Source organism: Felis catus, chromosome E1 (genome assembly GCF_018350175.1).
Source record: "Felis catus isolate Fca126 chromosome E1, F.catus_Fca126_mat1.0, whole genome shotgun sequence".
Lineage (NCBI taxonomy): Eukaryota > Metazoa > Chordata > Mammalia > Carnivora > Felidae > Felis > Felis catus.
The window spans coordinates 54853685-54877296 of record NC_058381.1 but is presented as its reverse complement, the minus strand read 5'-3'; the positions used below and the strand labels follow the sequence as shown (position 1 = coordinate 54877296).

Sequence of the window (23612 nt, the reverse complement as noted above, 5' to 3'; positions counted from 1 at the left end):
AGCCAGTGTGCATTCACGGAAGCATGGAGAGTACTGTCCGTCCACGTTGCTGAGGAGCTGCTGGGAGCCCCGCAGTCAACCTGACCGGACCAACCGCTTGGCTGGGGCGGGGGGCGGGGCGGGGAGAAGATGGGGTGCGAGGCTGGAAGTCAAGACCCGGAGGGCTGGCTGGTTGAGGGGTTAGGACGTCATCGTGGGGCACTGGGAAGCCACCGGAGAGCTTTGCGCAGGGACAGGGTCGGGACTGCATAGAGAGGGAGGGGTCCGCCTATGGGGAAGGAGGGGACAAGGATGCAGGTCAGGGGACCCGCCTTGGGCCAAGTGCCTCCTCTCCAGAAGCACCAACAATCTACGACTGAGTCCACCACGAAAACGATGTCAAATCTGATCTGGCACCAAGCAGCTCTGCCAAAGGAGACTTTTGTCTTCAAGCCCCGTCTCCGTATTTTCTCCTCTGGTCGCCTCGGGTCCCCTGTGGCTTCTGCACCGGATGCTGCTCCCTTTTCTCCAGGACACCAGCCCCTCTGCATCCTCAAAACCCTGCTTGTTTCCTGCCTCTCCTCCTTCTGCCCAGCCCACCTGACGTCTGCCTCTTCCCTCAGCTTTTCAGGGACCAAGCCCTGCACCAGAAGGCCTTCTGGAAGAAAGGAGAGAGGCGGCAAAGTCTAGACGCAGAGCCCCTGGAATGTCCACCGGCCGCATGGAGCATCCCTGCCCACTGCCCTCTCCTGCAGTGAGCCCCTCCAGAGTCAGGAGGACCGTGGCTGGTGGCAGCAAGGGGCCAGTCCCCTCCCCTTTCCCCCGGGCTCGGCCTCCCCACGCAAATCTTGTGTGACATGAACAGGTGGACTGACTCCATGGTCCCCAGGCTCTGGGACTCAGAAGTCACTGTCAAGTTGTGAGCATACCCCTCCCGTGTGTGTGTGTGTGTGTGTGTGTGTGTGTGTGTGCGCGCGCACAGACATCAGGAAGCAGAACCGAACCCTTGGAAAAATCAACAGCCACACCTGTTGTTCACCCAGAATCTCTCCTTCATAGGCGTGGCCCATCCCACCTTGAGGTCAGAGAGGACCTGAGGCCGGAGGGGGTGGGGCCACGACCGGCAGGAAGTCCGAGTTCAGAAATGATTTCTTCTGCCTCTTTCCACAGAACCAAGGAGCCACCTAGACGCACCTGACCAGCATAGCCCAGGGGAGTCGGCCTTAATCCTGGCCTCTCTCCGGCTCAAAAGAATCTCGAGATCACAATAGGTAGGGTTAGATTACTTGGGCAGGCAACTCACTTCACAGATGTAGAAACTGGGGTTTGCAGAGGCCCCAGGGCTCTGGGGCCAGAACAGGATACACACTGGCAGCCAGGTCCCCTGACCCCTAGGTTGCCTGGCCTCCTAGGATGTCCGACCCCCACTCTCCAGGTCACCTGACCTCTCAGGCTGCAGCCCTTCCCCTGCAGTGAGGTTCTCCCTACATGGAAAATCCCTTCTAGTGTGTAACATAAAATAATTGTGGGGCGTCCCAATTGGGGGCGGGCCATGGGCCCTGAAAGAATCCCCCCCAAGGCAGAACAAAAGACACAGAAGTTTATCGAATACACTGCAAGGGAGCGGCGGGCAGAACAGAGGAGAGGCTGTCTGCCACAAGGCAGTAGTGAGGGGCTACAGTTATGGGGTGGAGGGAGGGAGGATGGGGACACGTGGAATCTTCCCTTTTTTGGTAACCTTAGGAACTGCGACTGGCTGTCAGCCCATCGGTCGGTTAGGGCCAATGACTTAACTAACCTGTTAACATCAGCTCCGTGGTGGATGTGAACCCTTTTACCTCGTTTAAGTTTCCAATGTCGAGCCTAAAAGTGGCCTCTGCAATAGTCAAGGAGTCACTCTTGAGGACAGGGACGGGGATCAAGGGGTCACCTTAGAATGCTGCCATCCGCAGGGCCTGAGGCTCCCATCCGCCCCCACCTGGCCTCACTGCCAGGCCAGCTCCTGGGAGGAAGTAGCCCTCCTCCACCATCGGCCGCCCCTGTCAATCCATGAGATGTTCCAGAATCCCCCAGTACATTGATTAGAACGGTGGCAGAGCAGGGGCGGGGAGGGGGGCGGTGGACAGAGCCGCAGGCAGCCCACTCTCGCCTCCCAGGGGCAACTGGCACGAATCCAGGAGTTTCAGGCTGTGGTTTCAGCTCTCACCCCAGGAGTTCGCAGAGGCCTGCAGGACGCCAGAGGGGAGACAGCCCGGAACCAGCCCGTTCTTAGTGTAGGTGCCTCCCAGCCAGGACATGCCACTGTCTTTTTGCATTTCTTTCTTTTTTTCAACGTTTATTTTATTTTCGAGAGATAGAGAGCATCCGTGTCTCCTTCTCTCTGCCCCTTCCCTGTTCATGCTCTGTCTCTCTCTGTCTCTCAAAAATGAATAAACGTTAAAAAAAATTTTTTTTAAATAAAAACAAGAAGACCGGAAGGAAGAGGTTGTGCACAAAATCTGCGGGTTCTTGTCCAACTTCTGAGACCTACTGTATCTGTGACTAAGCCGTCACCTAACCTTTCCGATTTCTGGTTTGCTTGCCTGAAAAACTGGGATGGCACTCACAGGTTGTTGGTGACAGACTGACTATACAGATGGACAATGGCCAGACCATCCATAAAAATAGAACTGTGTGACCCACAATCTGCAGCAAGCAGCTCCAGAATCCAATCGTGACTTGCAAGAACCGGCCCAGGAAGCCAGCCTGTTAGCCGTGAGTCAGGCGTGCAGGAAATCAGACCACTATCTCCAGGGACTGCTCCCAGAAGCCAAACAATAACCCCGTATCAATCGCCCCCAAATGGCCTGGGTGTGATGGATGGGTGACAGCTTCCTGAATTCTTGTCCCTGCGTAGGACCAACTGGAGAAAACCAAATCTGCACCTAATCCTTCAACCACACAGGATGCCCTGTACCTAGTGAAGCCCCTGCAGGTTCCCTGGACGCTGACCTCCCGTCAAGGCACATCTGGGGTCTTCTATTTATTCCACTATGAGCTTTCCCATCTCCTGTCCCCCTTGAGTCCCTGTCAAACATGGGCGATGGTGGCTGACTTGTAGGAAGCTCTGAAGCGATAGCCTTTGCTTGTTCTCCTGTGGGGTGGCTTTCATTTACTCCCATACTGGGGTCAAAGAAGTTAGGGGAGGGGAGCCTGGGTGGCTCGGTCGGTTAAGCATCCATCTGACAGGGCACGATCTCACGGTTCCTGAGTTCGAACCCCGTGTTGGGCTCTGTACCTGCATGGGATTTTCTCTCTCTCCCCCCACCTCTCCTAAAATAAACACTGAAGAAGAAGAAGAAGAAGAAGAAGAAGAAGAAGAAGAAGAAGAAGTAGTTAGGGGATATGGGAGTTGGTTAATTGCCCAGAACTCTAGAAATGTAAGGTGGAAAGATTCCAGGTAGAAAGGTTTCCGGCTAGGACCAGAGGAGGTATTCGGAGAAGGGTAATGGCGTGAGCCTCTTGACCTCAGCCATCTGAACCTGCTCCAGGCCATTGATCTGAGCTCTGAGGTGGGCAGTATCTGGGGCAGCCTCCTCTAGGCCTGTTCTCCTCACGTGCAGCCACGTAAGCGCCATAAGGACAGTCCCCTGTGCAAAAAGAGGAAGCAAGAAATAAGAGGGGTGAGGCCCGGCTACCAAGGGCCACCAGGGTACTTGGCTTTCTGCGCCCATCCCCCAGCTATCCCTTCCCTTCAGATGACCTCTGGGGACGTTTCAGCTTCTGAGTGCCTGCACCCAGGCTAAGCCCCCACAGGCACAGCATGATCAGTAGGGCAGGGAGAGCTGAAGACCCCAGTTCATGCGGTGGTGGACACGCGCCTGTGATGGAGGGATTACGTCAGGGATTATGACAGGGGATTACATCATAACACAGGAGGAACGGGTCCTTTTCTCTCTCTGTGTACAGCTCCTTCCACAACCTTCTCTCTCCCCAGCAGTGCTCCAGGGGCCACAGAGCGGGTGAGCGTTCCCTCCCTCTGTCCCCAGGTCTCCTCCAAACTCAGCAGGCCCCGCAGGAGCATCTCTCTCTTCCCCTCCATCCTGGCCTCTCACCCTCTCTCGTCTAGACTATGTCGCTGGCCTAAAGGGTCTCCAGCTTCCTGAGTCAATCCACTCTCCGTAGCCCCCCCCCCCCAGACGGATCTTCCTACAGCACAGTCCTAACAAGCCCCTTCAGAAGCTCAGCCGGCCATACAGAGAGGCCTTTCCAACTTTATACCCAACTACTCACTGTTTTCACCTGACTCCGGGAGCTAGACGAAGGAGCATGTGCCTCATGTGTGCGTGGATATGTAGACTCCCCCTCACACCTGCCTTCTGGATCTGGGCTCGGGGCCCCCTCCAGCATCTCCCGAAGCCTTGCCCAGTGGTTCGAGGTATGGAACCCAGTGATAAACAGGCCCGATCCGAGCTCTGCCTCCCCCACTGACTAGTTGTGTGTTCTTTGGGCAAACTGCTTGACCTCTTTGACCCTCAGTGTGCCCATCTATAAAATGGACATCATAATTCCTGCTTTGTAGTGTTACCACGAGGATTCTACAAGACGGTGCCTACGAAACACTAAGCCTGGAGCCTGGAATGTGGGAAATGCTCAGAAGATGCTACGTGTTGTACAAGGTGCTGCAGGTAATACCCTGAGGTTGGAAATGACTTTCCCAAGGTCATGCAGGGCACTGGTGTCAGAGAAGGGCCAGCTGTCTTCATTGTTTGTAGAGAGGGCACTCTGGGGAAGGAATTTGGGTTAGTTGTCTCCATGTGAGTTTGTGGCACCGAAAATTCTAGAAAGGTGGTGCCCCCTGGTCAGGAGAACCAAGACAGACAAAAACCAGTAACGACTGGCATGTCTCGGTGGCCGGCAATCCCTGGATCTTTCTGGAAGGGCCTGTCGCTCGCTCTGGCGAATTGAGAGCCCATCCCTCTGCCGGGTGGGGAAGGGCCAGCGGCAGGTGCAGGTGCCCCAGGCGAGCGTCAGTGGTCAGTTCTAGGACAAGTTGGGGGCCCTCTGGGATCTGGTTGAGTGGCTCCATTCATGGGGGAAGATGACAGGGTTACCCTTTGTCCTGTTCCGTGACATGATGATCCTGGGGCTGGGACCCTGAGATCTGCCAAATTCCCCATGGGTCCCAGGATGGTGCAGACACCCCACTGGGAAACTAACAAATGAACCAACAAAACATGGTCCCCATGACCAATCATCCCAGAGGTCCAGAGATTTGGAAGACCGGATCCCCTTGGTGCACACGTGGAGTCTGGATACTCGGGAATCGCGCCACCCCCCACCCCGGCCGTATTCCCTCCTTGACTTCACTCTCCCTCTGGGTGGGGAGCCCTCGGAGGCACTCTTCTGTCCCAGCCCCGGCCTCATGAGGTCTGCGGGTCTGCCGAATGCAGCGCCAGCATGATGCTCATGGCCATCTTGCCACCTGCAGTCAGCCGGGTGGGCGCTCGGACCAGCAGGGACACCTTGGCACAGATACACATTTCCTGCATCCCCAGTCCCCAGGGCCACTTCAGCAGGTGGTCGAAGGAGCCCTCCCAGCAGCCCTGCCCATCGATCCCAGCCTTGTTCCCCAACAATCCTCCCACGTCCCTGGGAGACTGGGTCACTCTGTCCTCCCACAGAAAAAGAGCAACGCCCTCCCCACCGGGGCCTCGAACGCCCTCCATGAGACCACAGCCTCCCATTCCAAACCAACTCACACATCCCTGCCCCCTTTAACTAGAGGACCCTCTCCCCTTCCACCCTCCCATCCCCACAGCACCCACCCGCCTACCCCCAGCCTCCGAAGGTGCTGAGGGAATCAGGGGCTGCAGTTCCCCCGGGGCATCTTGGCATTCCTAGCCCTGCCTGCTAAATATACATCTAGGCAAGTCCCGGAAGGAAACACCACAGACCAGTTAACTCTTTCACCTCCAGCAGCCACGAGAGGGCAGAGATGGGGTGGTGCCCAAGAAGCCTCTGCCCAGCTTAGCTGGAGGGCAGGAGAACGTCCCCTCACAGCAGCCAGAGGGATGGGATCTTAGAGGCAGGCTCCAGGGGGACCTATAGGAAGGAGACCACCTGTGCCTTCACCGCCCCCTCACGCTCCTGCCCAGAAGGCGACAAAGGAGAGCAGGGATGGGGGGCTCCCTTGCTCAAATCTCATGGTGGCTTGGGGCTAAGTCAGGCCCTAACCCACTCAGCTCTCCTTTTACAGAGAAGATGAGGGAGTGCATGGCAGGAAGCCCACCTTCTCCCCAGCACGGGGGCTCGGGGGTCCCCCTTCCAGGCTACTTGAACAGAGAGGTGTGAAGGCCTGGGAGTGGCTCCAGACAGGAGGCAGTGGGAGTCCCGTGGAAGGCCTCCACCTTCCCTTCTTCCCTAAATGGTGGGCAAACACCCCAGCATGGCACCCTCAGCCTAGGTCTGCCTTTCCACCTGCCCCCGAGCCTCACCAGGCCGTCCTAGCTAGGAATGGGGGGCTGCAGGCTGGCGAGCTCAGTGGGGTGGGGACTAAGGTGGGGGGTGGGGACTAAGGTGGGCCGGCCATAGACTCTCCCTCCTGCTTTGTGGCCAGAGGAGGAGCTCTGGAGCAGCTCTAGGGAAGGTTCCAGTCATGGACGGAACCACCCCGGGTCCCACCTCTGCTCATGACTCATGGCGGGGGTTTGGCAGTCTCCCTCCCTCCTCACCTCCCCGGCCCCTTTCCCTCCATCCTTGTCATGTGGGGCCACTGCCAAGGCTCAAACTCCCTTGGATGCCCAAGGGGCTGCCACCAGCCAGGACCCACTGGCCAGGGGGTGGGTCCAGGTGGAACTGGACTAGGGTGGGGTGGGGTGGGACCCCAGAGGCACTGATCAAGGCCCTGGGGCTCTGAACTCAGGCAAGCTCTCCCTGCCCCACCCCCCTCCCCCCAGCGGAGAAGGCAGTTCTGCTGAATCTGAGGCCAGCGGGAGGGGCTGGCTGGACCCTGCCATGGAGGGTGGAGGGAGGAGGCCAATGAAAGGGCCCTTCACACGGTGCCACGCACAGGAAGCCATCCCAGCCTCCAGAATGATCTGAGAAAACTACAGTGACCCGTGGGCTGCCTGGGCTAACCAACCCCAGCGTGGCAGCTGGCGTGGCTTCAGGGTGGAGGAGAGTGACAAGGGGAACAGCTGGTCCCTCCCACCCCGCCACTCCTTGCTGCCTCTGGGCCCCAAGGCAGGCGTGCTTTCCTTGCAGTATCTTGGCTCTTCCTATAAATCTGACTTCAAGCCCTGCCTGAGGGTTTCCATCCAGCCGGTCCTGCAGCGCCCCCTGCTGTCTAAGTCCGTAACGACAGGCAAATGTTCCTCCCCGGAACTCTAGCTTCACCATTGACAACGGAGGCAGGTATGGGGAAAGCCCCCACCCCCAAGACTCCCGTGTCCCAGACCATCCCTTGTTCCCCAGCTCAGGGGCTGGGGGAGCGAGCATGCCCGGGGAGTCCGGGGTGCTGACATCCACGTGGGAGAACCCGGCGAGCGAGTGCAGGTAGCAGGGAATGGTGGGTTATGCTGGAAAGCTGTGCAAGCATCTGAGCCCTTGGAGACAGGACAGGAAAGGTCTGTTGGCCACAGAAGCGACAAAGGGGACCCAGGAAACCTGGGCCACAGCACATGTGCTCTCCTGCCTGAGAACCAGGGAAAAGGGTGGGGGACAGCATCTCAATTAAGAATAGGAATCTAAGGAGAGCTTTTCTGAACTAAAAGGTACTCTCAGGGGCGCCTGGGTGGCTCAGTCGGTTGGGTGGCCGACTTTGGCTCAGGTCATGGTCTCACGGTTTGTGGGTTCAAGCCCGGCGTGGGGCTCTGGGCTGACGGCTCGGAACCTGGAGCCTGCTTCGGATTCTGGGGCTTCGGATTCTGGGTCCCCCTCTCTCTCTGCCCCTCCCCTGCTCACGCTGTGTCTCTTTCTCTCAAAAATAAATAAACATTAAAAAAAGTGTGGAATTGAAACAATCTACAGCCGACTCCGGGAGACGAAGGTATTGCCGCGGACGGGTTGGCGAAGAAGAGAAGGGGGGGCACCACACCACTGCCGTCTTGTTCTCCTGCCAGGAGCCGGTGAGAGTTGATAATAAAGATGCACAAAGGAAGCTGTGTAATAATACTTCCATTTACATTTCGGCGAAGGGCTCTTGGTTTTGTTAAAGGTTACAAACATGGTTAAAAGGGGCTGTTGTCTAATACATCTTATTCGGAAAATATGACAGTGGGTCCCAAATCTGGTAAGTCCAGGACCAAGAAGTTATGTGATGCAAAGCATCCCCGATGCTGCCCTTCTCCTAATCTGCTGCACCCGGGAGGAGCAGGAACAGGACCAGGAACCCGCAGCCGCTCTCGTCACCAGCCGAGGGCCCTGAGCCGCATCCTTTAACCTCCCCGTGCTCCTGCTTCCTCAGTCTGTAAGATGGTTACCACTCAGGGGCCATTTGGAAAAACTGATGTTGCCCCCCTCCCCGTGGGTACACCTGGGGTCGTGTGAATATTAACACCCTGGTGGGGTGCCTGGGTGGCTCAGTCGGTTCAGCGTCCGACTTTGGCTCAGGTCATAATCTCACAGTCCGTGGGTTCGAGCCCCGCATCGGGCTCTGTGCTGACAGCTCGGAGCCTGGAGCCTGCTCCAGATTCTGTGTCTCTCTCTCTCTCGGCCCCTCCCTTGCTCATGTTCTCTCTCTCTCTCTCTCAAAAAAAATAAATGAACATTAAAAACAATATATTAACACCCCGGTTCCAGTGGCTCCAAGTCCCCACCTGTGCAAAGCTCCACCTGCCTGCACAGAGCCTCCCCATCTGCATCAAAAAGCCACTTTTTCCCCCAGTGCCTCGTTCTGTAGGGCAGACGTGGCCTCTCCAGTGGGCTGGGGAGGGATTGTCTCGTCCTTCAGAGCCGGCTCTTCCCTGAGGTACCTGCACTTGTACCCCCCTCCTTAAGCAAGACAGGAGGCCCCAGTCTGTGCGCTTGCGGGGGAGCCCTCGGTGCCCCACGGGCACCCAGGAGCAGCCCGGACCGTGCTGTGCCAGCAGTGGTGGAGCTTGTGGGTCCCCACTCATCTCTCTGAAGGACCACTCATCTCTCGTGGGACCAGAGGTGTCAGAATTCAGAGGGACCAGAGGGACCAGAATTCAGAACTTTTCAGAACAGAGAAAGATCATGCGTGGCCTGTCCTCTGCGTTGGGTGTAACCACACCCCCAGAGAGTCTGCAGGGAACCCCGGCATCAACATCCCATCACCCTGCGTCAGGTCAGGCCAGGTTAAGTTTTGCCACCAAATGTGTCTGGGGCGCCTGGGGGGCTCGGCTGGTGGAGCGTCCAACTTCGGCTCAGGTCATGAACTCGCGGTTCGTGAGTTCAAGCCCCACGTTGGGCTCTGTGTTGACAGCTCAGAGCCCGGAGCCTGCTTCAGATTCTGTGTCTCTCTCTCCCTCTGCCCCTGCCCCGCGTGTGCTCTCTCTCTCTCTCTCTCTCAAAAGTAAATAAATAAACTCAAAAAAAAATAGAATTACGGATACAGTTTAGAATTAGGGATAAGAGCTGAAGAGCCTGCATTTTTCCCCTTTGGGTGTGGCTGAGTCCCCTCCTGGACACTTGTTCTGGGGAGAAGAGGAAAGAGGGAAAGTTGAGCATTTATTCTGCACTGATGGCATGCATTTCTGGCTCTTTTGCCTCGGCCACGCCACTAAGGGGTTGAGTGCTGGCGGGGCCCAGCCTGGACCTCCCATTCTGGGGAAAGGTCAGCTCAGCCAGACTGACTAGAAAGCAGAAAGCAGCCACTAATGTGTTTACCCAAAGCCTGGAGCAGGTGGGAGGTGCATCTGCTAATCTCTCCCAGCTGCCTTTCCCAGAGCCCAGGAGAGGCTGGGAGGGGCGGGCAGAGCCCCAGGGACCCAATCCGCTGGGCCATCTCCTCCCTCCCCATAATGGAGAAAGAGGCCGTCCTCCAAGTGGAATGGGTTAGGTCCTCCCTTCCCATCCCCCTGCCCCTGGGCTGAGAGGGCACTTCCTTTCTCATCAGCAACAATGAAAACCCTAGGCTATTCTGGGCCTCTGAACCTATTCTGGCTCCAGGGCAGGGAGTTAAGTGGAATCCAACCAGGATGCTTGAGACTCAAGGGGTTCTGTCGCCCCAGGGCTGGGACATCTAATCTGCTTTAAGATCATCCCCTTTCCCAAGCAAAACGTTTGGTTTCCCCAGCCAGAATATGCTGGAATCCTGCAGATAACTTCCTTCCACCCTGGCCACTGGAAGCCAGAGAAGTGATTGACTCGGGGAGGGAGATATAGGCTCTGGGGGAGAGGGGTGGGGGTGGTGGTGGCTGGAAACCATTTATACTTGTCTGTCCAACCGTCCATCCATCCATCCATCCATCCATCTTGCCTTTCATTCACTCATCCAATCAATGTCAATCTAGCCTTCATAACGTGCCAGGTGAAATGTCCCTTACAAAGGAATGCCAAGGCAGCTGACACTATCAGCCTGTGCCTGGCAGAGCCCTCTCCTTGTCCCAAGAAGTGGGAGTTGCTGGTGAAGCTAACGGGAGAGCTGGAAATATTGTACCCCCCTGCATCCGGGGAGCCGCCCCCACAGGAAGGAGCCATTTCCCGACCCCTAGTTGCAAAGTAGGGTGTCACAGTTTTGTGGGCACACCACAAAGGCAGCAGTATATCTGGCCCTGAGCCACACCCGAGCACCCTGGCTGGGTCCCTCCTCTACAATTCTGCCCCTTTGGGAATTCCCGGGGGCTTTAGCACAGGTTCCACCACCATGCCCTCTGGCTGTGACCCCAGGATGCAGGGCAGGTGGGCATCATGGATGACCTCTCGGATGGTGGCCCGGAAAGTCTTGCTGACAAAGCAGTAGAGGCTGAAGTTGACTGCTGTGTTGAGCATGGCCGCCATGTTGGCCACGTCCAAGGCCAAGTGGACCCTCCAGTCCCGGTGGACAGGGGCCACATACAGGTGGTAGAGCATGACAAAGATCCGGGGTGCCCAAAGGACGGTGAAGAGCGTGGTGACGCCCAGGAGGATAGCTGTACCCTTGCCCACCCGGGGCCGCAGCCCACTATGGCTCCTCTTCCGCAGCCGGCAGATGATGGCCGAGTTGGTGACCAGGAAAACGCCACAAGGGATGAAGTAGACAATGAGACAGTGAGCCCACTTGAGGGCCTCATCCATCATGCTGGGGGGGTCCGCGTCCCTCCACACATCCAGCCACCAGTAGAAGGGGATGCCGGTCAGCAGGGCAGCACCGAGGACAGCGACGATGGCTCGGCGGGTCCGGCCTGGGGATGAGGCGGCCCGGTGGTGCAGGGGATGGCACAGGGCGCTGTACCGGTCGACCGTGAGCAGGACAGCAATCCAGACGGAGGCATGGTTGGCAGCAAACTCCAGGATGTTGGCCGTGCGCACCACAGCCCGGGGCACCTCCCGGGCCAGCACGGCGCCCTGCAGGAGGAAACCCACGAACACGATGACCACCTGGGTGACGATATCCGAGACTGTGAGCGCCAGAAGGTAGTAGTAGGAGGGCTTCCTGGTCCTGGCGGCCAGCCGGGCCAAGGCCACTGTGGTCAGGAGGTTGACTGATGGCGACAGAGGTCACAGGGGGCAGAGGACAGAGGTGTTAGAAGGGCTACTCAGACCATGTTTCCAAGGTGTTATTATCTCCCTCTCCACCTGCCTGCTTGCCCAGACTTCCTTTTTCCTCTTTCCGGGTCCTTCTTAAAACTCACTTTAGGGCACCTGGGTGGCTCAGTCGGTTAAGTGTCCAACTCTTGATCTTGGCTCGGGTCATGATCTCATGGTTCATGAGTTCGAGCCCCACATGGGGCTGTGTGCTGACAGCAGAGTCTGCCTGGGATTCTCTCTCTCTCTCTCTCCCTCTCTCTTTCTGTCCCTCCTGTGCCTGTGCTCTAGGTCTCTCTCAAAATACATAAACTAAAAACAAAACAAAGTAAAACCTCACTTTATCAGAGAGGCTAACCAGATCAGTCCTGCCCTATCCATCCATACACCACGGGCCATTGACTTCACCCCAGGGCAAGGCCTCTGCCTTCCACACGGGCGGGGGTGGGTAATTCCCCAAGGTGGAGACCTCCTGTTCTTTCTTACATCCACTTCCCTACCTGCCCCCCGCTTTGCTGCTCTCAGAAGCGGTGGAAGGCATGGGAAGCTTTTGACTGAGTTGAGGGCAGTCCTACATGAACTTAGTCATCCTACAGCAGTGCCCACTCCTGGGTAGAGAAAAGACTGTCCCTTCTGGTGAAACCTTGGCTTTAGCCATTAAGCACCCCAAATCCTGGCCCTTCATTTTTTAGTCCCCACTGTGCTTTGCTCCCCAATGAGCCAGATCACCATATAAAGTCAAAGGGTATCCTGAGAGTCTATGATCCTGGGTCTCAGGGGTCAGCACAGAGGATAGGTACTCATAGAAGGAGGACCCCCATTTCTGCCCACCCCCAACTTCCAGACCCCACCTTCCCACTCACCAGGCAGCCCCAGGCCCAGCAGGATGCTGTAGTAGATGACAGGGATGACACCAGCCACACATGGGGACCTCTCCGGGATTTCTGGCCAATGGCCTTCCAACTCCTGGCTTGGCCCACTGCCATTGGCTGGGGGCCCCAGGGTGGCTTGAGGCTGGCCAGCTAGGGAGGGTGGAAGGATGAAGTTAGAGCCTTAGATTTCTCTCTGCAGCCTGACCCCGACCCTGAGATCTTTATTCACCCCTACTCTGTGCAGACGCCCCCAGCTAGGCCCAGCCAAATGGCAATCCCAATTGCCAGGCCCATCCCACCCCACCCCTTGGTGGCCTGGCTCCCCCCATTAGAGGGAAGAAGTCCTCCATGGCGTTTCTTGCTCCCATGGATGCTGTTTCTCGATTGCATGTCTCAAGGTGCATTTTCTGCCTGGAAGGCAGGGCCCAGGAACAGGCTGTGCGGCACAGAAGAGTGGGGGTGGAGCACCTTTTGAAAATACACGTTCCAGGGCCTCGATGCTGGGGGTCTGAGCCAGGGGGTCAGGAGTGGGGCTCAGGCAGCTGTAATTCTAGTGAGCACCCTGGGTGATTCTCATTGACGGTGACTCGACAGCCACACCCCTCCCACCACCAAGGAGTGACATTACTGGAAGGAGCAGCCCCCATCATAGGCTGGCACTATTGGAGCTGGGGCGGCCCTAGTTTCCAGATGGGGAAACTGAGTCCAGAGGAGTAAGGTGACCACATAGTCTGGTCCTTGCTCCCCTCAGCCCACACTGTAGGTCTTTAGGTTTCACGGTCCAGCTTTTGATTTCCTATGGAGGCACCCCTCCAGTAGTCCCCCCCCCCCACAACCCCCGCTTCCCTTCCCACTACCCCTCCCCTGCAGCTAAATCTAGTTTCCCCGCCCACCACACTCAGTGCGTTCGAGATCAGCTTCAAGCTTCTAGATTCCTCATCTGTTCTTCACCTGCCGGCCACTGTCTTCTCCCTTCCCGGCCTGTTCTGGATACTTTACCTGCCTCTCGCCCCTCAAGCGTCATGCTCCTGGGTCCTGAGTCCTATGTCACCTCGTGGATTTTGGCGGGGGGATCCCTGCAGCTTCCGGCATCGCCAGCTCTCCAAGGGGTGGTTTGTCCCACGATTCTTCCTGCGGCACTGAGACCTAGCTGGTCAATACAGAGAGGTCGGTGGTGGGAGGAGGGAGGAGGAGGAAGGAAAGGGTGGGGCTGAGGCTCTGGGGGCGGGGGAGGGAATGAGTCTATACAGTGGATGCCTCTGAGAGCAAACTGGGAACCCCCAGGGTGCAGGCAGGGAAGGGGTCAGGCTGGGAGGGAGGCCTTGAGGAGGGGGCCAGATTGGGGCTCTAGATAGGCTGCCTCATGGTCCATGGCACTCTGGGGTCAGGGGAGGGGGGCGGTAAGGATTTCAGGGCAGAAGGAAGGATTCAATCTTCAGGGTTGGGGGGACTGCTACAGGGCAGGAAGGGGTGAGGCCACCATGGGCAGGGCCCAGATCTAGAGAGGGGCCTTATGGGCCCCGTTTGAAGGGGTCAGTCCAGCAGCGACAGCAGGCAGTGGGACGAGGAAGAGGCTGTCTGGGGGCCGCTGGCCTGGAAGGATGGCAGGAAGCCGTGTGCAGTGATGACAGTGGCCACTCAGGGAAACCCAGACCCAGTGGCCCCCACAAGCTGTTGTTTTTCCAGCCTCGGTGAAACAGATCATCCCGCCCCACCCCCGCCCCAGGAATATCAGTCACTGGCAAACAAACACCAGCAGGTGCAGCGAGCGCTCTGGAGAGGCTGGAATCTGTGCCCACAGGCTCCCCACCCCACCCCCTTCGGGTAGTGACCAGTGCAGCCCCGGGTGGGCACCAGGGACAAACGTGTGCATTGACAGAGAGGAGAGCTGAGGCCCAGCCTGGAATCACTTCCCCTGCCCGCCTCCGGGAATGCAGCGGTGCTGGCTTCTGGGCTCCCTAAGTTAGCTCCCACATCTGGGGCTGAGAGGCCACCTGGACCCTTGTCCCCACTTCTACCTTCACATCCACCCTGGGCTATCACAGGGGACTTGCTGCCCCCTGGTGGCCGTGTCCTGACCCTGCAGGCCTCCAGAGAGTCCACTGGCTTCCGCCAGGATCTCTGGGGGGCAAAGCAGGACCAGAGCATGTGCTGCCCACTCAGGTCCCGAGGCCGTGTCCCAGCCCCTAGCTCCAGAGAATGCCAGAAGCACAGATAGTTCCCCAGGCCACCACCTCCCTGCCCCACGAGGCTATGGGTGAACAAGGAGCTGCTTACAGTCAAGTTGAAAAGACCAAGGACCAACATGTGTGAGGGCCTTTCATTTATTTTTTTTAATGTTTGCTTATTTTTGAGAAAGAGACAGAGCGCAAGTAGGGGAGGAGCAGAGAGAGAGAGAGGGAGATACAGAATCCAGAGCAGGCTCCAGGCTCTGAGCTGTCAGCACGGAGCCTGAAGCGGGGCTCGAACTCACAAACCGCGAGCCCATGACCTGAGCTGAAGTCAGCCGCTCAACTGACTGAGCCTCCCCGGGCGCCCCTGAGCCCTTACTCTTGTTCCTCCACTTTTCACCCTCATGGCAGCCCCACAGGCGAACTCTGGTGACCTCCGTTTGACACAAGAGGGGCCCGAGGCTCAGAGACGTTAGGCAACTAGGCTAGGACCACAGAGCCACAAGGTGGCCGGTGGGATTTGAACTCAGGTTTGTTCCTCCCCCAGAGCTGTTCACCTGTCACTCCCTCACCGAGAAGAAATGGCGCTGGGGCAGCAAGAGGCCACTGTGAGCTCAGACTTTGTGGAGAGGGGGAATGTGGTTCAGACAGAGCACTCAGACAGGGAAGGGCATTGCAGTTCGGGGGAACGGCGAGGTAGCACGTGCTGGGGGCAGGAAAACAATCTGCCACCATGACGGGAGCGCCTGGCTTCCGGGAAGCTTTCAGTAGCTTTAGGGAAAGATTCCTTCTTGTTTATTATTAGTGTGCCCCTCTGAGTACACGGGGGGGGTTGGGGGGAGGTTCTGGAACCTATACTCATGATCCCCTGCTCCCCAGTCTAAGTGTTTAAAGGCATCCTGGCTCCGGAAGGGAGATGTCATAGATGGAAAGGAGTCAGCACTGTAGGTAGAGTTGGGTCTGGGGGCTCATCGCTCCGGGGTTGGGTATTACCCCCATCCGGTGCAGATTCAGAAAAATCATCCCGCCCCAAGCTTGCAAGAATTTTCAGTTGCTTTTACAGCCCTAGAGATTCCTTACCCAACAGGTATCATTTCTGTCTGAAAGAGCTTCCCAGAAAAGACATCATAGGGTCATGGGAGGAAAAATCAAGCAGAAGAGTGGCATTGGCATCCTGGCTGACCGTGAGATCTCAGACAAGTCACTTAGGTTATAAACACTTTTTGTCTCGGGCAGGAAGTAGCACTTGTCTGGGAATTGTTGTAGCCTGTGAGCTCATCAGACTTGCTCTCAAGACATCAAGGAGTTTCCAGATTCACAGAAACCCCGTGGAAAGAAAGTGGAGTGTCTCAGATCCTCTATCTCGATGGCTGTGCAGGGCAAATGGCCTCCTTTCTCTCGCCTGCTCCCAGATCTCACACGCTACGCACATGCGTGCATGTGTATGCACACACACCACACATACACACGCATGCACACGGCCCAGCAAGTGTCAGACTAAGAAACTGAGGACAGAGAATGGCTGTTTCTGGAAAGTCAGTTCCTTTCTCTTTCTTTCTTTCTTTCTTTCCTCCTTCCTTCCTTCCTTTAAAAATTTTTAAATGTTTATTTATTTTCTGAGAGAGACAGAGACAGAGTGTGAGCGGGGGGGGGGGGGGGGGGGGGGGGGGGGCAGAGAGAGAGGGAGACACAGAATCCCAAGCAGGCTCCAGGCTCCGAGCTGTCAGCACAGAACCTGACGTTGGGGCTTGAACCCATGAACTGTGCGATCATGACCTGAGCTGAACTCAGACCCTTAATTGACTGAGCCACCCAGGTGCCCCTGGAAAGCCAGTTTCTAAATCATTCAAGGAGGTTTAGGGGCAATGAAGTCAGTAATTGTAGGAGGTGGGGCCTCTCAGAGGTCGGGGGCGGGTCGGAGGTGACTTTTCTGAGCGTTCTGAGTGTTCTTGGTAATCTGGGGCCTCGCGATCCCTGTACCCTTGAAATGGCGTCCGTCTAACTCTGGGAGATAAATCTTAGCTTGGGGGTGTGCGTGACAATCACCCAGCATGCTTAGAAAATACAGGTGTCCTGGCTTCTAAGTAGAGCATGGGAGATTCCCCCGAACGTGGGCTATGCTTCCAGAAAGACAGATGCAGCCTCGGTGAGTCTGGAGTTAAGAAACGTGTTTATGGAAAGCTGGTTTTCTGAGTAGTGGGTTCTCTTACCCTCATCTCCTTATCACCAATAACATTTCTGCCGAAAAGCATTGCCCGTGGAAGCAGGGATGCTCTCAGAGGCCCAGAACCCCATCGCACTGAGGATCTGTCTTGCTGGGCCGGGCCGGGGAGGTGGTACAGTCCATGGGAAGGGCAGGCAGGCAGCCAAGGGTTGGTGGATCTGGATGAGGGGAGCCAGGCGTGAAGGTCAGGGCAGCCGGGAGGGGTTTCCGCTGGGCTGGATGGTTCCATCTCTGCCAACCCGGACGAGGCAGGTGCCAGACCCAATTCTTGCTCTCTCTGCGGCGCTGGAGAGGGGGTGGGGCTGTAGGAGTCTCTGTGCTGTGCCAGCCGGGAGCAGAAATCAATGCACAGAGAGCTGGTGCCTGGGATCCAGACCGCGAGCGAGGGCAGGCTCCACCCCCAGTCAAGGACTCAGCCTTGGGGGAAACTGAGCTGGATCTATCTGGAGACCCCCCACTTCAGTTCATCAACCCTGAAGGAGTCCCTCCCCGGAAGAGCTGGGCCGGGGCCCCACCTGCTTCCCGGAAAGGTGAGGCCTCCACAGGACACACGGACACACCCACTGCCCTTGAGTTCTAGGCCCCACCCTCCGCTCCCTGTTCCTTTGGATTTAGAAGAGCACTCCTGTGCACCAACCCACTCAGCTCTCTGCCTCAGTTTCTCCTACACACGGGTCTGCCGTGTGTCTCCTTGGAACTCTGGGAAGGGAAAAATTACATTTGGAAGTTAGACAGAAGCTGGTAAAAGAAGACTTCCAAGAGTTGAGCCTAGAGACCGAGGCACTCAGGGAAGGTGAATTAAAGGAAGTGACAGGGCAGACAGGTGGCCACCTCAGCATCTCCAGTCCCGATGCTCAGCTTTGTGCCAGTTGGGCCGGGGGTGGGCTGTCTGCCGAGGGCCAGCCCTGCTCTGGACAGAGGGCCTCCCGTGCAGTGGTGCCCAGCCCAGGGTGCTTCTGCTGTGCCCAGCCCTGCCACCTTAGCTCACCTTGATCCTGGAGGATGATGGTCCCAGTCCCCAGGGGGCCTCTCGAAAGGCCCATCACCACTCCCAGAGCATGCAGGGAACAGGCTTCGACAAGGAACACGAAAGTGATACGAGTTACCCCACGGGCCCCTATTCGAGACCCTTGCTCTCCTCTCTGAAGACCTAGCCCACCCCAAAATGGAAGAGGGGGAGGGATGGGGGCCCAAGCAGCTCTTCCCTCTTCTCTTCCGGGGCCTTCTTTGCAGCCTGCTCACCATGGCACTTTAGCCAAGATGCTGCCAAGCGTATTCTGGGCCAGGACGGAGACTGTGCCTGGGGATTGGGGGAGGGGACTGGGACCCTCTGGGCCAGCAGCTGCCAGAGGTCCTGGAGCCCCTTGCCTGCCTTTTGGAGAGCCTAAAACCTCCCAGGAGAGAAAGGACCAGCGCCGCTGGGTGGTAGAAGATGTGGGGGAGGGTGCCGGATCTGTCCCCCTCGGGGGCCCGCGGGCAGCACAATAGCCCCAGGCCGCAGCTCTCTGGCTTAAGTGGTTGCCTGGGCAACAGCTGGGGCCAGTTTCCACCAATCCGAAGCAGAGGCTGGGTGGGGGGAGGGAAGCTGGCCCGGAAGGGGGGTGCCATCCCCTTGTGCTGAATCCTATATAAGGAGGAGGGATGTGAGCACAGTGGTCTGGGCTTCGAGGTCCCTCCAGCGAGCTCAGGGGCGGGGCACAAAGATGCTTCGGCTGGGCTATGCCAAGCCCGGGTCCTGGGCCAGCTTCTGGGCCATCCTGACCTTGGTGGGTCTGGCCACTCGAGCAGGTGAGTGGGCAGTGGGTGGGGTGAGGGTGGAGGGCAGGGAAGAGAGGCAGGACTGCTGGGCCCTAGCGCCACGAGGCCGGGAGGGGGCGGTGTCCAGCAGGCCAGGGCGATTTGATCACCGCAGACTCCGTGGAGGAGGCCGGCCTCAGAGGGAAAAAGGGCAGGGCGGGCAGGCAGGGGTCTTAATGGCAAGAAGACCTTTTCCCCCAGACAAGTGGGCCCAGGCAGGGGCCGAGGGTAATGCCATTAGCATTCGGGGCCTTCATAGTGACAGCTTGGGGAGGTGGGGGTGGGAAATTAACAGCCCACCCACCTCTCACCCTCCCCTCCTCCCTCTGTTCCCCTTTCTCTGACACACAGATGCTCTGCTGTCGTGTGAGCCTTCTCTGCCATAGCCCACATGGGCCATGGACCTGTGTGTGTGTGTGTGTGTGTGTGTGTGTGTGTGTGTGTTGGGGCAGGTGCTCATCTGCTGCTCTCGGGCACCCACCTTGTCTCCCTCTGAGTCTCCTCACACTGTTCTCTGCTTGGGGAAGCTGCTGGCCGCATTTTCTATCACTGGGTTTTCTGTAACTGAGTGCATGTCCCCATCTGACCCTCACGGCATCCCCAGAAACATGGCAGAAGGGCCGGATGGGACCGTGAGAGTCCCTTTCCAGCTGCTGCCCGACCTCTGTATTTTCTCTGGTCCCCCACAAGCCACCTCCTGCAAGTGCACTTCAGTCTCAGAGGTCAGCACCCAAGAGGGCAGCTGGGCCTGGAAAGAGCTTCTCCTCCTGCCCACAGCCTCCTCTCATGCTGCCCCTCCCGCTCAGTGCTCTGCCCACACCCCCCCCCCCCAACCCTCCCTCGAGGCACCCCGAGCCCATCCTTCTCAAGGGCCTTTGCAGGGCTGGCTCCTTCTTGTCACTTCCTCAGGGAGCCATCCCTGATTTCTGCACCTCAAGTAGCCTTACCCTGACTCCTGTCACTTCTCTCACGTATCAAGAGTCCCAGACTACAGTGCTTATTTGTGTACGGAATGCCTGTCTAGTCAGCTGGTTTGTGCTCTTATCAGGAGGTGAGAGGGGTGGGGGACCCAGTGGTTCCTCAACCCTTGCCTGGGGGTCTGGCATCCTGGAGATCAGTTCTGAGCATTTTTGTCCCCCACTGGTCCATGATCTCTCCTTGCCGGGAATCAACAACCCCCGTTGCAAGAGCATCACCTCAGGGTCTGCTCAGGGTCAGGTTCACAATCTTCCTCACCTAGGATGTGCCTGTGTGTGCATACACGCGTCCACAAGCTCCGTGGGCACAAACGGGTAGGCGCACGGCCTCCCCAGGCCTGCCTGCCCTCTGCCCACACCCAAGCACACGCGTCTCCAGCTGGTCCCTCTGCGCCCCTCGATCGCACCCCGGCGCCCAGGTGCCTTCTCAGCCGCGCCGTGTTCCTTCCCGCTGCAGCTCAGAGAGCCGATGTTGGCGGGGAATCCACGGGCACCTCCATCAACCACTCCCAGCTGCTGCTCCAACGCCTGCAAGAGCTTCTGCGGCAGGGCAATGCCAGCGATGTGGTCCTGCGGGTGCAGGCTGCGGGCACCGACGAGGTCCGGGTCTTCCACGCCCACCGCTTGCTGCTGGGCTTGCACAGTGAGCTGTTCCGGGAGCTGCTGAGTAACCGGAGTGAGGCGGTGCTTCAGGAGCCCCGGGACTGTGCTGCGGTCTTTGACAAGTTCATCAGGTGCGGAAGGGTTAGGGGGGAGACTTCACCCCTTTCCAAGGCCCTGGCGTCTCGGCCCCTTGGCGGACACGATGTCCACCCGTCCCCCGGAGGTCATGGGGATGACAGTGCAGCCACCCCATGAATCCCTCCTCCCTCTGCCCTCTTGCAAAATGCAGCGTGACCCCCCCCTGCCCTTGCCTGCAAGCTCTGTGAGTTTTCATGTCAATTACCAATGCTGGCAGAGCTGTTTCCAAACCTGGCCTTGGGAGCTTTTAGAAACTGCAGATTCCCGGACCCGGCTCTGGATCACCGGCTTCAGGTCTGGGGTCGGGCCCAGCTATCATTTTTGTTTGTTTGTTTTAGAGCCTCCATGTGGTTTTTGTGTCTGGTCAGGGTTTGAAGTTCAGGGCCAGGGAGAGTAAGCCAGCTCTCTCTCCTATCTCCTGCTCCCTTCCGGTGCGCTGCACAAGGGCGCCATTCACACTAGAGTCAGAGAAAGTAACCCCGTTTTAATAGTTTAGACAAGACGGCGGCAGAATTCCAGGCAATAGGAAGAGGGGTAACACAGAAGGGCAAAAGGACCCCCCCCCCCACCCCCAATCCCACACAGCGCCTCTGCGGACCTCTGATTGGCTAGAATTCAGTCACATGGCCACGCCCGCTGGAAGGGAGGCTGAGAAACCATCTTTTATTCCCAGAGGCAAACATGTGAGACTAAAATGCAGCGGAAAGAAGAGACAGCTGTGGGCAGTTGTCACCACAGCCGGGCAGAGCGCGTGCCAGTGGGGACCTGGCAGGAAGGGTGGCCAGGGGGATGGGAGCAGACAGCGACAGGGAGTGAGTGAGCCAGCCGGAAGACAGGAAAGATGCAGTGAGAAAGAGGAGCTTGCAAGCAAAGGGGGAGGGTAGAGGGAATTAACCCTTGTTGACGGCCTTCCCTGCAACCAGCGCCCCCCTACCCCCCGCGCCTCCTTCCTTCTCCCCACAGCTGTCACAGCGGCCCTGTTACCCGCTTTCCCAGCTGATCAGCATAAGGTTCAGGGAAGTTGAATGATTTGCCCACTTGCTAGTAGGATATGGATCTGCACCCGGCTTGTAAACCCCACAGTGGCGGGAGCCTCGTCTGTCTTGCGGCCTAGAGCAGGGCACCTGATAGATGCTCAGTAACGACATGCTGTTTCCATGTCCCCAGAGAAGCGTAAAGAAGAGGGGTGAAGCAGGATGGGCGAGGAGGGTCCTTGAGAGGAAGACAGGAAGCCTCAGGGTCCACTGCTCCGCTTGCACCTTGCCCACACCCAAGGCCGGGTCCCCTGCGCGCGTGGGGCAGAGCCGGCCCTGCCCTGCCCGTGCCGCATCTCTACGCCTCTCCCGCAGGTACCTCTACTGCGGCGAGCTGACCGTGCTGCTGGCCCAGGCCATCCCCCTGCACAGGCTGGCCACCAAGTACGGGGGTGGCGTCCCTGCAGCGCGGCGTGGCCGACTACATGCGCGCGCACCTGGCGGGCGGCGCGGGCCCGGCGGTGGGCTGGTACCACTACGCGGTGAGCACCGGGGACGAGGCCCTGCGCCAGAGCTGCCTGCAGTTCCTGGCCTGGAACCTGTCGGCCGTGGCGGGGAGCGCAGAGTGGGGCGCCGTGAGCCCCGAGCTGCTGGGGCAGCTCCTGCCGCGCTCGGACCTGGTGCTGCAGGACGAGCTGGAGCTGTTCCACGCGCTGGAGACGTGGCTGGGCCGCGCCCGGCCGCCCCCCGCCGTGGCCGAGCGCGCGCTGCGGGCCATCCGCTACCCCATGATCCCGCCCGCGCAACTGTTCCAGCTGCAGGCGCGCTCGGCCGCCCTGGCGCGCCACGGCGACGCGGTGGCCGACCTCCTGCTGCAGGCCTACCAGTTCCACGCCGCCTCGCCGCTGCACTTCGCCAAGTTCTTCGACGTCAACGGCAGCGCCTTCCTGCCCCGCAACTACCTCGCGCCCGCCTGGGGCGCCCCGTGGGTCATCAACAACCCGGCCCGCGACGACCGCAGCACCAGCTTCCAGACGCAGCTGGGCCCGAGCGGCCACGACGCCGGCCGCCGGGTCACGTGGAACGTGCTCTTCTCGCCGCGTTGGCTGCCCGTCAGCCTGCGGCCCGTCTACGCGGACGCCGCGGGCACCGCGCTGCCGGCCGCGCGTCCAGAGGACGGCCGGCCGCGCCTGGTGGTCACGCCGGCCAGCAGCGGCGGTGACGCGGCGGGGGTGAGCTTCCAGAAGACCGTGCTGGTGGGGGCGCGCCAGCACGGCCGCCTGCTGGTGCGCCACGCCTACAGTTTCCACCAGAGCAGCGAGGAGGCCGGTGACTTCTTGGCGCACGCAGACCTGCAGCGGCGCAACTCCGAGTACCTGGTGGAGAACGCTCTGCACCTGCACCTCATCGTCAAGCCGGTCTACCACACCCTCATCCGGACCCCCAAGTAGCCAAGTGGGCCGGGGGTGGGGGCGCCTCTGGAGTGGGAAATAGAGGCCTGGCATTGATGGCCTTCGGCATGTGGGAGGCGTGCCACGAATGGAGGTGCCTCCATTGGTCCCCTGGGCGGCCAGGTGCGGTGGCCTTGGAGCTGGGGTGGCGTCCAGGGGAGGGGTGGTAGACCAGATGCTTGGTTTCAGGAGCTGATTTCACAGCTGTCTCGAAGGCAGTGCTCTTGGTTGAATAAACCGATGCTCAGCGAGCCGAGGGGATGATTGAACTACCCAGCCCCCCGGGGAAAAAACAGCCCAAGGATGGTCCCAGAGGTGCGGGGTTCCCCCACCTTTCATTAGGTTTTCTCAAAGGTCCCCACCCCCACACGGAACAGGGCAGGTAAGGGCAACCAAATGGGCCAGCCTGGGAAATCTGGGGGCCTCCAGGACCCCTTGCTGGACTTTTTTTCAAGAGGCTTAGCTGGGCAATTTCTGAGCCCTGACTTCCAGAGGGTGCCCCCCTCCCCTCAATTTGGCTAATTAGGCTTTGTATGGTCCTGTCCACCAAAAGACTCTGATCTTTCATGGGACCCACCCTGAGCAGGTGTGAAGGCTGGTGGGAGGGGGCATGAGTGGACCTTGCTAGCCCCACCCTTCCCGGGGAGGGTCTAGAGAAAAACTCCTTTCTCCCAGGTATTTGTAGGTTGATGCAGTGGAACCGGCCAGGTGGAGATGGGGTGTTGGGGAGGGAGGAAGGGAGTCGGATTGCCTCTT

The 23612-nt window shown here is 58.6% G+C and overlaps 2 protein-coding genes across 2 annotated transcripts; one reads left to right on the top strand and one right to left on the bottom strand.

Moving 5' to 3' along the window:
* Positions 1 to 8124: 8124 nt before the first annotated feature.
* GPR142 (G protein-coupled receptor 142) lies at positions 8125 to 13666 on the bottom strand. Its single transcript, XM_023243904.2, has 3 exons — positions 13521 to 13666; positions 12513 to 12671; positions 8125 to 11606 (listed from the first exon to the last, which is right to left on the bottom strand). Exons 1-3 carry the CDS (start codon positions 13543 to 13545, stop codon positions 10735 to 10737), a joined length of 1056 nt encoding a protein of 351 aa, XP_023099672.2. The 5' UTR covers positions 13546 to 13666; the 3' UTR covers positions 8125 to 10734.
* A 4870-nt stretch (positions 13667 to 18536) lies between these two features.
* On the top strand, positions 18537 to 23107 carry BTBD17 (BTB domain containing 17). The gene is given in 4 exon segments (XM_023243903.2): positions 18537 to 18704; positions 20148 to 20424; positions 21781 to 21853; positions 21855 to 23107. Coding segments are annotated over 4 exon segments (1437 nt in total). The 5' UTR covers positions 18537 to 18619; the 3' UTR covers positions 22857 to 23107.
* Positions 23108 to 23612: the final 505 nt, after the last annotated feature.

What these genes read in the sequence shown, in the direction of transcription:
- GPR142 (XM_023243904.2), bottom strand. Translation starts at nt 13,545, where the DNA reads ATGACGCTTGAGGGGCGAGAGGCAG. An exon ending in GCTTGAGGGGCGAGAGGCAG is followed by an intron (nt 12,672 to 13,520) that starts GTAAAGTATCCA and finishes CACCCTCCCTAG; the next exon opens with CTGGCCAGCCTCAAGCCACC. An exon ending in GCTGGGCCTGGGGCTGCCTG is followed by an intron (nt 11,607 to 12,512) that starts GTGAGTGGGAAG and finishes TGTCGCCATCAG; the next exon opens with TCAACCTCCTGACCACAGTG.